Source organism: Eschrichtius robustus, chromosome 9, assembly GCF_028021215.1.
Source record: "Eschrichtius robustus isolate mEscRob2 chromosome 9, mEscRob2.pri, whole genome shotgun sequence".
NCBI lineage: Eukaryota > Metazoa > Chordata > Mammalia > Artiodactyla > Eschrichtiidae > Eschrichtius > Eschrichtius robustus.
In genome coordinates, this window is record NC_090832.1 from 43,914,492 (window position 1) to 43,928,402 (window position 13,911).

Below are 13,911 nucleotides of genomic sequence, written 5' to 3' on the forward strand. Positions count from 1 at the left end.
CATAAAGACAAAATAGCCTCATGTTTAATTTAGTCCAGTTTTGCTGTCAGGTGAATTTAAGGTCACATTAATCAGGTACTGCCACCAAATGAGTTACAAAAATCTTTTGACTTTGAAAGCTTTCTGCATTTCACAATTATGGATGAAGGATTATGGCCCTGTACTAGTCATCATACCTCATCTTTAACTCAACACTACAAATAGGCTGGGCTACAGCTTAGATGATCTGACACCATAACATCACACTGTAGGGCTGAATATATTCCTTCCTCTAAGAGGATAGGAAATGACTATTGATGCCCAGAGGCCCTGTCACCACTGGGACTGTACATGTATGGCTGGAAAGAAAATGCTGCTGAATGTCTGCAATGGATGAACGGCAATTTTAAGGGCAACATTTAATTACTGGTCATTTTCATTTTTGTCTTTTCTCAACTGGCCTTCATATTCGTAAACACTAGAGTTGATTCTGCATATAAAAGAATCTCATTTATTAGAATATCAGATGGATAGCACCATGGACTCTTAAGCTTGACTTTTGGGGTATTCTCATTTATTGTGTAGCCCTAAGCAGGTTACTTAATTGCTTTGTGCCTCTGTTTCTGGGGTAAAACAGAACCTGCCTGGTCGGCATACTGGAACATTCACATGAGCTATCTATATGCTAACTCCAGAGAGCTGTATCTGGTACTAAGAAAACACTCTAAGGAGTTAGAGTTGTTGTTAGTGTTTTTGTTGACAATGACCTCTAGACCAGTGGTTCTCAACTAGGGGTGATTTCTGCCCACCAGCAGACCTTTGGAAATGTCTGGACACATTTATCATGACTGGCTCATATAGGCCAGGGATGCTGTTAAATACCCACAATGCACACAACAGAAAACCATCCAATCCAAAATATCAACAGTGCCAAGGCTGAGAAATCCCCCTCTAGACTTTTACTTCACAGATGAGAAAACGTACATCTAAGAGATTAAGTCATTTTTCCAGTTAAAGTAAAGCTGGGATGAAAATTTTCATCTCCTATTCTCAGTAGGTCTCTTTTTTGTGGGAAAGAGAAAATGAACCCCCTCCAGAATCACAAAAGTCACTCCCAAATGCTGGCCCGGTAAAAAAATGCACTCTAGACTCCATTTTGGCTCATTGGTACTAGAGTAGAACTCAAGGGTCAGCAAACTGTGACCCATGGGCCAAATCCAGCCAGCGCCTTTCTTTTTTTTTTAAATAAAGAAAGTTTTATTGGAACACAGCCATGCTCATTCGTTCACATATATACTGTCTATGGCTGCTTCTGCACTACAAAGGCAACAGAAACTGTATGAACAGATGCAAAAGAGGCTGCACGGCCTGCAAAACCTAAAGTATTTACTATCTGGACTTTGACAGAAAGTTTGCTGATCTCTGCTGTATAAGAAACCATTTCAAATACTCCTGATTAGTTACAACATAGATGATTTTTTAAAAAATTAAATTAAGTACAAATAAGGTACTTTATCTGGTTTAATGTCAAGGAAAACAAAATATTCAGCAACAAATGACTGCAGCACAGCTAGGACACTGTACTTACCTGTATTCTGTCTTCAAATAATGGTTAGCTCGTTCCAAACACGTTATTAAATCTGTCATAAATAAAGATAATTGCAATCAGCTCTAAAGACTTCTTTTAAAATGAAACAGTTTTTGAAAAGTACTTATTCGTTATCTAGTTATCTGAACTTTTCTGTTTAAAAATAAATAAAAACTGACACACTATCCCCAGGATTTCATCAGTTCCCTTCATTTTTCTTTTCTACCATCAATGATGGTTCTTCAGTATTTATCCAGCGAATGATAACAGAATCTATTTCCAACAAAAAACCCAACACTGGTTAGTTACTATTCACTAACATACCTACAAAGGTCATGTGTTTAACCTCCCCTGGCAGGAGGAAAACAATTTCAAGAACCCAATGTGGTTCACAGAGAAGGTACAGGAACATCTTAATTTAACAATTTAGCTAGTGGCAATCGAGCGACCACAGGGCCAGGTGTTTAGTGAGAACACAAAGAGCCTATCAGCTTTGATGAATGAGGACCAAGGACTTAAAAGAAGTGTGCTCTCTGGAGCAATTTATAGAACTGAACTAACACTCAGCAATGGAAACTCTAAGATACTGTGGATTTTGGTGCTTTTAGATGGACCTAGTATTGTTTCCAAAATATTCCGTACTTGCTGCAGAAGTTCTTTCTTTCCTTAATCTTTTCAGTAGTTCTTAGGGAGAAACATGCTGAATACCGGCCATGCAGGGGCCTGCTAGGATATTGCTCAGATCTGACTGGCTGAGTGAGAAATGAATGGAGTACCCCCTTCCCAGAGTATTTCCGCAGGAGGGGCCTGACAGCAGAAACTCTGGGCACCTCTGTGGCCCTGGCAGACCCTGGGCTGCATGGAAATTACCCTGGAGTTCGAGGCCTGGACGGGAGGCCACACTTTCCCTTTCCATCAATATTCATGCTCTCCTTCTCTCCTGCTCACGTGCTAGCTGGATGGGTAGGGTACTTGGTGACAGTGACTTCCTCCTCCTCACACTCGCATGCTCCCATGCTGGTGCAGTGGTGTGTATGGAGTGGGGGTGTCGCTGGTTAAAAGGCTTGTCCCCTAAGCTAACCAAGGGGTTGGTGGAGAGCTCCAGAGAATAGCCAGACCTTAGGAGGGTCAGGAGGGTAGCCCCAAAGATACACAATCCATGGTTTCTAGGAAAATGAGATCAACCCTCTCCCACATAAGTCAGCGGATCAATCTAACATGGGCTATGAAAGTATTCAGTTCAGACCTAACTACTTACAAAGACACTGCATTCCTCTCTTCCCTCACATCTTAATTCTGGATCTGAGGTCACAGTTCTGTCCGGAGATGGTGACTAGCAAGAGGAATTCTAAGACAGAAAAAGGTTTACAGGTTTATGTTGGTCCTTCTGCTGTACCTGGATGGTCGCTGCTGGCATAGGTTAGCAAAAAACCCCGCCCAGAAATGTGGGATCCACTCTCAAAGCGAACAGTTACTTCACTGGTGTTCAGCAACAGTTCTTTGGGCACAGTCATGCTTCCACAATACGGACCTAAAAACAAAGCACACTTGTAGCTCATTTCAAAATTTAGACCAGTACAAAGAATTGGTATATACATTTTTTCCCCTTAAATGGCAAACTTACCAGACAACATATACACATAAGATTATAATCTTTACCCAACTGAAATTTTGCTTCATACTGAGACTAAGAATTAGTGACTGATTGTAAACTTGATTATACAGAGAAACAAGATGGGGGAAGTGGCCAGTTCTAGATAAGCAATAGCTTGGAACTAGTTAATTGTGAACAACACAAGAGATAGGTTTCGATTTTTATAAGAAGGCGACTAACAAACAAAAATCAAATATATTTAGTTAAGAAAATGTTATCACAAAAGTGATATTCTAGGGACCTCCTAAATTTGCTTAAAGTATGATCTAAATGCTTGTGTCCCAACCAAATTCATATGTTAAAATCCTAATGCCCAATGTGACAGTATTAGGAGGTGGGGCCTTTGGGAGGTACTTAGTTTCACAAGGGCAGAGCCCTCATGAATGGGATTAGTGCCTTTATAAAGGAGGCCCCAGTGAGCTTGCTTGCCCCTTCCAGCATGTGCAGACACAGGGAGATGGCTATGAACCAGGAAGGGTGCTCTCACCATCCACTACACTGTATCTGCCAGCACCATGATCTTGAACTTCGCAGCCTCCAGACTGTAAGAAATAAATGTTTATTGTTCATAAGTTACCCAGTCTGTGATATTTTGTTATAGCAGCCTGGAGAGACTAAGACAGGTAGTAAAGAAAATGTTATCACAAAAATGATATCTCCTAAATTTGCTCAAAGAAACTCACAAATTCCCTTTTTCCAAGAAAGTTCCACTACTGTATAGCACAGGGAACTATACTCAATATTTTGTAATAACCTATAAGGGAAAAGAATCTGAAAAAAATATATATATGTATAACTTTGCTGTACACCTGAAACTAACACAACATTGTAAATCAACTATACTTCAATTTTTTTAAAAAGTGTAAAGAAAAAGAAAGTTCTAGAATTAAAAGACTGTCCAATACAGGGTAAAAATCTTATTCTCATGCAATTTGCACATTCCTCTTTCTCTTCTCTTCTTTACCACTCTTAACAGCAACTTCTGGTTAACTCATATAATTTATTTTGATTTGTAAAATGAAGTTTATAAAAAAGCAGAATAATTTCTAAAGGCTTTTGAAATACCACAGTATAAATTATACAATTAAGAGTATAACATACTGTTTCTAGAATACGTTGCTTGAAAAGCAATAGGAAGCTCTATGAACTTTCAAAAGACAAAATTAGGGCTTCCCTGGTGGCGCAGTGGTCGAGAATCTGCCTGCCAATGCAGGGGACACGGGTTCGAGCCCTGGTCTGGGAAGATCCCACATGCCACGGAGCAACTAGGCCCGTGAGCCACAACTACTGAGCCTGCGCGTCTGGAGCCTGTGCTCCACAACAAGAGAGGCCGCCGCAATAGTGAGAGGCCCGCGCACCGCGATGAAGAGTGGCCCCCACTTGCCGCAACTAGAGAAAGCCCTTGCACAGAAACGAAGACCCAACACAGCCAAAAATAAATAATAAATAAATTTTTTAAAAAAGACAAAATTAGATTTGGAGCTTAAAAAAAAAAAGACCTTCCTAAGAATACTCAAGTTGAAGTTTAGTTTGTAAACTGTCATCTTGAAAGTCAAGTATGCAAGACAGGATAATTTCTCTAAAAATAGGGGTTAGCAAGCCAATTTTGAAGAGAGGTATTCTTCATTAACTTCTCCCAAAATAGAACAGTATAGAAAGAGTCAATGGAACAACAATGACAACATCAGGTTAAGGGAAGAAAAAGATCACTCCAAGTCAATGTGAGTACAACTAGTCACACCAGCCAAAGCCAACATAGGGACCAAACTGCTAAAAGATGCAGAAGATCGTGAACCCAACTCAGCCTTCCTTTCCTGATAAAGGGATCAGATTTCTCTTCTGTCCCATCCAGGTGCCACGTTCTGAAGATGTGATAAAATGAGAGAAATGCTGTGTGTTTACATGCCCCAGATCTCAGTTGTTGCCTATTATTAAATTATAATGAAATCCAAATAAAAAGGATCATCTCTCTCTTTAGACACACTCATCATATACAATTACTTACATGAGTTAATACCTGCAAATTATTTAGAATGGTACCTAGGATACAAAGTGTTAAGTACTCATTAAATAAATACATTAAAACAAACAAACAAACAAATAAATAATGCCTGTTTTCCTTTTAGACAATGTTCCATGGGGTTAGGGACTTTTCTATATCCGTTATTATCTCAAACACCTTGTACGTGTGACAGCTTTCCAAATATTGTTTGAATCAAAATGAAGTTAAATGTTCTATTTGCAACAGCTGGTTTTTAAAAACCAAACATGATTATAAAGATACATAAAATATTTAATCCTGTCATTACAAAATAGCATGAAGAAGTAAGCAAGAAAAGTGTGGAAAAGCAAGAAAGGAAAAGAAAATCATTAGTGTGGTAGATACATGGATTTTTTGATCTTTAAGAGTGCTCACAAGCATGGAAGATAGGCAATTAATACTAAATCCATTTTTGTATAATAAAGTAGAATGATAAGCATTTTTGCAAAATTAAAGTGAGTCAGATTACTGTGCTTGACTTATGCAACTGATTCTCAGTTTGTTTTAAATAAGTTTCAAATTCATTTGTTCTTTGCACAGGTAAGTGAGATACTTACTTTGCAAACTTAAGAACAAAGATGAAATAACTAGTAACTTGTTGCTATTAATAAATCAGAATATTTTTCTAATCATATTTATTTCTTCCAAGAAGAAATAACAACATATATACTCTTCTCCAAATCATGATGACGATACCATACCAATCTCTCCTTAAACTTCTATTTGCATTCCAATGAGTTCTAACAAAAACAGTGTGGAAAAGTCTAAATTGATAATCAGTGAGAACTTGTTTGAAATGTTTTTAGTTGAAATATATTTGACATATAACACTATAATGTAAGGTATACAACATGTTAATTTGATACATTTATATATTTAATATGATTGTCATTGTAGGGATAATTAGCACCTCTATCACATTACATAATTATCATTTCTTCTTAGGGGTTGGAATAATTAAGTTCTAGTCTCTTGTTTGATGATTATAATACAATATTGTTGTCTATATTCACTATACTGTGCATTAAATCTCTAGGGCTTGTTACTCGTTGCAAGTTTGTACCCTTAAACAACATGTGTCCTATTCTCCCACCCTCCATCCCCTCGTGACCACCATTTCATTCTTTGTTTTTACCAACTTGTCTTTTTTAGATTCCATATGTAAGTGGAGATCATACAGTACTTGTCTTTCTCTGCCTGGCTTATCTCACTTAGCATAATGTGCTCAAGGTCCATCCATGTTATTGCAAATGACAGAATGCTCTTCTTTCTCGTAGTTGAATAACTGGAATTTTTTTTTAAGATTTTTATGGAACAGTTGAAAGGAAATGTTGCAAAATCATAAATATTTTACACAAATAGATAAGACTGTATGCCATTACACTAAGTTGTTGTACAATACATACAATTTCCTAGATCAAAACCACATAAATATAGTAAAACTCTAATTTGGTTGCATCCTCCCAAAGTCATGGTAGGCATGGTAGGTAAACATTTCTGGAAGAAGTTCAAAGAAAGAAAATGGAAACACACACACACTTTAATCACCGTTACCCCACAGGCACCATCCCTCTCACACTTTCATTGATGTGCTGCAAAAACGTAACTAAACCCTAGCAGGGACAGGGTATGCCCTGTGTATAAATATGCCATCATTAAAAGTTATTTGACAGGTTCATCAGGGCACAGCCATCACAACAGCAGGAGGCAGCTGTAGCCCAGGGTGGGGAACTGAAGCTGAGGGTTGGCTGCGGTATCACCTTTGGCAAAACACCCAAATTATTGCCTGTCTGAAGGTCTGACAGATAAAGATTCCTTTTCACAGACTAGAAGTTAATAACTGCATTCCTAGAATTAAAAGGGAAAAAGAGATGAAAATAGAAAAATGTGACTGGCAGTGAGAGGGAAAACTAATTAATGGGAAACCATGAAAGGAGTCTGTCCTAAGCAATGCTCTCAGTTTTCAGCAGACTCCCTGGAGGAGGATATCTTTTCTTATGAAAGCCTTTCACCACGCACACCTGTCCCAAAGGTATATTTACTGTTAGTACTCTCTGTCCCAATTTTTTAAAAGCATCTACACCTGTATTTGAACATGCACAATGCCATTGGAAACCCAAATAAGAGCTCAGAGGTGACTTCTAGCTTTGACCGTGGTTATATTTGCCATCCTGTGCAGTGTTCCTAGATTGGTAAACCTGTTTCAATTCACAGTCAGACTGAACCCCAAACCTTCTTGAGTGGTTCTTAAGACCTCTAACCTAAAAGTAAGACTCACAGTCTGCATAGATGTTTGCTTCACAACTGGCAGTGCTATGATGTTTCATAGAACTTGGACTTGCTGTCTAACAATGACCTTCCTCCTCACCTCTGTCCTTGTCTGGGAAGCAGGTTCCATCTTTGTAGTCTCAAATTCCCACCAGATTGGGAGACAGCAGAAAGGCAGTTCATCAAGTAGGCAGAAAAATCAAAAAAATAAATCCTCTACCTTTTGTGGAATGCAGTGAGTCACCCTGGATTGTGGGAAAAGCCATCAATGATACCAAATGGAATAGCATGTGGCATTTGGCACCAGACATGAGACCAAGAGCTAGCAGACAATGGACTGATTCCTTGGACAAAAGGAATAAAGGGCCAGGAACCCTAGGAGCTGCCTGCTTTGAGCACAGTAGGCCAGTTCCTCTCAACACATCCCCTGTTCCATGAGCAGCTGAGAAGGGAAACCCTTTATCTTCCCACATGTGAATAAAAGCAAACTGTCCTACAAGGAAGAATGAACTGCCTGCCTGGAGCCAGTCCTCTGGATTCTCTGACAATCTGTGCAGCAATTTATCCTCCTGCTGCATTCTCCATGGCCTGTCTGCCTAAGTCTCCAGACATTACAAGGTAATATTTTGTTTAGTAACTGTTCCAAGTCATTACAGATGGGTCTATGCTTTTGATGTTGAAACTGATGACACTAAGTTATTGTTTCATCTGTGAAAAAGATGTGTTTAAAAAATAGTATGCATGCTGTTAAAAGAAATCAAAGAGACCCATCCCTCTCCATAACCAGTGGTGAAAAACAGAAAGCAAATAAAAAACTAAGTCTTGAGAGATCTGTCATAAATCAAATTGAACAACAATAAAAAAACTCCTAAAAACCTTCATTAGCCTTACGAGCACCATCTTAAGCACACATTTAATTTCTCATGACAGATAAGAACGTGCCAATGAGATGAAGTGATGCTCCCTGGGAGAGCCACTGGCAGAGCCAACCACTCGGCACACCATCAGCCAGCGCCAGGAAAGTGGTACCTGGCACGGCCCAGATCTGGGTGCAGAGGCGTGCTGATAAAACAGTCTCCAGAAATGTTGAAGCTGCAAACGCCACTGGGACTTGTGTCCATTTTCCTTCTGTTTCTTTATTTTTTTTCCTATGCAGTCAAATGGCAGGGTTTGTCCTTGCTTGCTAATTGCAATAGGTCACTGTACAAAATTACAGAATTTTCAGGGCCATTTTCTTTGAAAAGGAGGGAAATTAGCATAAAAAAGGGATATTCCTGGACTGTATCATTAAAACCATAGTCACGTAAGAATGTAAGTGGTATCCCTGGAGAGTTTTGGTCTCTGGTTCCCAGACAAAAATCAGTGACAGATGATAAATGAACCAGGCGGATTCCTAGACAAAGGTGTGGCTTTACTTGGGGCTAGGGACTCAGGTCAAGAAGCGCTTTCACACCAGAACCCACCTAGGCCATTACTTCTCTCCCAACAAAAGATGGCAATTTGCTGAAATGAATCACAGTGCATCTCTGGGAAAGTGTTTGAGGAAAAGGAGGAGGTGGAGGAGGTGGAGGAGGAGAAGGCCAATACTTTTTCTCCTTGAGGATTATGGTTATGTTAATGAGACATCTAGCATGGAACTTTCTGGCTGATATAACCTTTTTTATAAGTTTACGATTCTTTCTGTATTCTACCTTGGCATAAAAGGCAAAACAAAGCAAAACAAACAAAAACCAGTCCTTCTCAAGCATTTCCACCAAAGTAGCCTCAGTCATAGAGGAGAACGCACCTCTGGGGTGCTTGAGGCTCAAAACAACTTTCCATAAGCTCCTTCAAAGGCTTTTGTTTTATCATTAAAAGTCCTAAGAATTTTGCATTCTCCATAATATGGCTGTGAGACATAAACCATGTATAAAATAGAGGCTGCCAATCTTGCATTTTTTTCTATTTGGAATTTTTTTAAAAAATCAACAGGCAAGGCATAATGATTAGATCTTACTGCAATATGCCAGATATTGCATATTGCAATTAGTATCATTCTAAACCATTATCACAGAAATCTTGTTGCAATTATGAGTCAAAACACTTAGTATTATTTCCTACTTTTCTCATTTCTCTTGTTCCTGGTGTAATATAAATATTAACGGTTGACTTCATATCGTTGTACTTCTAAGTCACTGACAATGGTTAAAAAAATACTGGGGGTGGAGGTGGAAGTACAGGAAGTGTAAGAGAACAATTCTGGAACTTCCTGGCTTTTCTACAGTGCAAATCATTTAGCACAACACAGCTAATTTAACTGACTACAATTAGGTTCACTGACCATGATGTCTCCCTTAATTTTTTGACTAAGATGCATTTTTTTAAACCTTGAATTCATACTAGCACTCTGCGTGTGAGTGACTTCTCGGAACTCCATTTGGTTCTCAGACCCCTAGGGGAAGGCCTGCAGAGGTCTCCATTTCTTGTTCATCATTCAGCAAATAACGAACAAGAACTACAGCTCACTTCTGCACAAGCCACAGGATCAGATGGCTTTTGTCACCCTGAATGGGAATGGCACAGTGCTTAAAAGTGGGGTCCCTGGAGTCAAATGCCCAGACTTGAATCCCAGATCTAGTTAAGTGATTGTAAGCAAATTACTTGACCTCTTTGAGCTTCAGTTTCCTTATGTGTGGAGGCTAATAAAAGGCCCCCTCTTACAGGGCTACTACGAGGGTTAAGTGAGTAACTCTGGAGCACCAAAGCACAGTGTACAGCACAGATGAACGCTCCACTGCAGGCACCTTCTTTACTGTTTCATGGTCTTCTCTATATGATAAGTAGAGTCCGAAAATTTTAGGTAAACCAAGTCTTTCTTTAAATGAGGAGGGGATATTTATTGATAGAGGAATCTTACTGTAAATCTTCCTACAGTGTGAAAAAAGACACTCAAATTTATAAGCTTATAGATTTTTAAATATATAAAGTTTGCCAAGATCAAGCTACATGCAGCCAGACTCATTAAACATTGATTGAGCATCTGCCAGTGTAAGACTACGCTAAGCAACAGAGGATAAGCGAAGGATGAATAAAATGCAATTCCTTCCTCAGGAAACCCCCTATCTGGTAGAGAAGCTAAAATAATGATCTCAACCTGAGATTGGTGTTCCACTGAAGGCTTAGAAAAACAACGTGAGTCCAGACGAGGGAAAGACTGGAGCTGCTGGACATCAGAGGAGGTTCTAGGGTAAGTGGCATTGGATTTGCTTTGTCTTTGTGTGTGTGTGTGTGTGTGTGTGTGTGTGTGTGTGTGTTAGAAGGGGCAGAAAAGCATGGGAAGAAATAGAGGAAGAAATAACACATGGAAGAAATAACATCATCAAATGTACCGAACATGAAACTGTGTGATGTGTTTAGGAAAAGGCATAGAGATGCGGAGACTCAGAGATGTGGCTGGAGGACTTCCCTGGTGGCGCAGTGGTTAAGAATCCGTCTGTCAATGCACAGGACACGGGTTCGAGCCCTGGTCCAGGAAGACCCCACATGCCACAGAGCAACTAAGTCCGTGCACCACAACTACTGAGCCTGTGCTCTAGAGCCCGCGAGCCACAACTACTGAAGCCTACGCGCCTAGAGCCCGTGCTCCGCAACAAGAGAAGCCACCACAATGAGAAGCCCGCGCACCGCAACAAAGAGTAGCCCCCGGTCGCCGCAACTAGAGAAAGCCCACGCGCAGCAACGAAGACCCAATGCAGCCAAAAATTAATTAATTAATTAATTAATTAATTAATTAATTAAAAAAAAAGATGTGGGTGGGGAAGAGAGTGAGCGAGCGAGCCTTGAACCATGCTAACAAGTGTCTATGGACAGTGGGACACAATTAACAATTTTTGAAATAAGGAAAGAAAGAAATTATTACAACAATATTTAACAAGATAATCTTAGATGGCCCGGAGGGAAAGGAGACTGGTGAAAGGAGAGAGGGGAAAATCGGGAAGCTCTTTCTATAAGAAATAGATACAAAGATGTGGACCGGTGGTGGCAGTGAAAATAAAAAGCCAAACTGAATGCACTATGGGCTTAGGGAACATGGGCTCTCGGCTCATCTCATGAAGCTGGATGGAGAAAATCTGTCCACGAAGCTCTTTCTGGCTCAGGGAACCCCTGCCACAGGCTCGGACTGATTTGGGTAACTTTAGGTCACCAGGAACGCACCAGGAGGGGTAGGGTGGGGTGTGCTGCCGCAGCTCACCCTCTGCTGGGTGGAAGGAGCGTGCTCGGGGAATTGAGAGGCACCGATGTGTTCTCTGCTCTTAGACATCTTAGACAAAGAATCAACTGTGTGCAAGGCCACTGGGGAGGAAGAGGGGGTGGGAAGGGGGGAAGGGCAAGAGGAGGAAGGGGAGTAGGGAGGGAGTGATGATGGTGGTTAATGAATGCTTATTATGTGCCAGACATCATTCTTGTAAGTTATGTATACATGTGCCTCAATCACCCATATGTGGCGGATACTATCATTTTGCCCAGTTTAAAGATGGGGATACAGAGATACAGAAAGTTAAGTAATTTGCTCAAGGTCATGTAATTAAAAAATGAGTAGTAAGGCAGGAATTTGGAGCCAGGCAGTTTAATTCCAGAGTCCGCACTCTTAAGCCCAAGTGAAAACTCTGCCCAGAAACAGAAGTGCTCATCTCAATCCATGCTGATCCACAGTGACCTAGGCGGGGAAGTCTCTGAAACTACATCAGAACAAGGTCCTCTGAGATCCCGAGGAACCAGTATCTGGCTCCCACCAAGATTCCTCCAGCAGGTCCCTCAGGGGGTCTAGGAATAGCCCTAAACTTTGCCCACTAGGAGAAGATCAACTTTCATGGAAAACTGGGACCTAGTCAATCTTCTTGAAATATCAGGAAACAGAAATGACAGTTTCTCTGGGATCCCCACAAGCAGTCGTGACAGAAACAAACCTCTGGGTGAATTCTTTGCGGTCAGTAAGACTGGAAATGGAACCTAACCAGTAAAGGTTAGAGGGTCCCTAACAAGTTTTAAAGTTGAGAATAATGACCTTCAGTATGAATTCATAGCCTTCCCTCTTCAGTGTCATAATTAAAACAATGTGAGACGTTTCATGTTTTAAATGTAGGTATACTGGTATGACACAATGCCTGAATCAGCACCTACTCTTCCCCCAAGTTCAAGATATTTTAATATTTTATATAACTAACCTCTTATTATTTTACGTCACAAATATAAAAGGGAGGAGATTGAGAATCAGTACCAAAGCAGCAATCTGAACTGTACTATACAACAGCTAAGTGCTTCACGATCCTGATTGGATTCTAGACCAGAAAAGGGACATGAGTGTTTCTTTTGAAGGGAGGCTCTGTTACTTTGGTCTCTTAAACAAAAATGCAGAATACCCTTAGTTATAGTGAAAACAATCTCTACTAATCAAAGTATGATACTTCTTAAACATTTTTTTTGGCCAGGATATTAGTACACATGATCTTAAAAGTCAGTGTATATGTTTACAGCCAAAAACTTTTATATGTTTAAAAGTATCTTTAAAATCGGGGCTTTCCTGGTGGCGCAGTGGTTGGGAATCTGCCTGCCAATGCAGGGGACGCGGGTTCGAGCCCTGGTCTGGGAAGATCCCACATGCCGCGGAGCGACTAAGCCCGTGTGCCACAGCTACTGAGCCTGCGTGTCTGGAGCCTGTGCTCTGCAACAAGAGAGCCCTCGATAGTGAGAGGCCCGCGCACCGCGATGAAGAGTGGCCCCCGCTCTCCGCACCTGGAGAAAGCCCTCGCACAGAAACGAAGACCCAACACAGCCCAAAATAAATAAATTTAAAAAAAAAAAAAGTATCTTTAAAATCGTATTTTGTTCTTAAACAACATATATTCTAAAGTGAGGTTGATCTAGTTTATCAACTTTGCTGCATCCTGGCTGTTTCAAGAGTATTTTAAAAGGGAGAGTCAGTGTCTTAACTCAGCCATAGATATGTAAGTACATTCTTTCAACTGATGTTTGAATCTGAAATATCAGCCCTCATTATAATATATGACAAACAGAAGAATAATAACCCCATCTTATTTGTATCAGGTCTCTTAACAATCAATGAGATCAGGTGCATATTTTGCTTGATCACTGTGAAAGCTGGTGTGGGTCACACTTGTTTATAGTATTATACGTTTTGCTACCATGAATGAAAGCACCCAAAGTATATGAACCAAACATTTAAAACAAAATCGGCATGGGAGGGTGAACCATTACAAATGAACTGCATAAGGATTAAAAAACTATATAACTTCAGCATATTCACAATGGTTAATGCAATCACATTCCAGCTATGTCCACTCTTGGCAGAGCTTATAAACAGGGATGCCAGAAAACATTATT

At 40.2% G+C, this 13,911-nt stretch overlaps 1 protein-coding gene across 1 annotated transcript in view; it reads right to left on the reverse strand.

Annotated features, from left to right (window-relative positions):
• The window catches only part of DCBLD1 (discoidin, CUB and LCCL domain containing 1), a 70,009-nt gene that overhangs the window by 32,185 nt on the left and 23,913 nt on the right, over positions 1-13,911 (reverse strand). Inside the window, exons 3-4 of the mRNA XM_068551325.1 lie at positions 2,964-3,098; positions 1,568-1,619 (exon numbers count right to left, since the gene is read on the reverse strand). Of these exons, the coding sequence (XP_068407426.1) occupies positions 1,568-1,619; positions 2,964-3,098 (187 nt within the window). The remainder of the gene's footprint in view (positions 1-1,567; positions 1,620-2,963; positions 3,099-13,911) is intronic.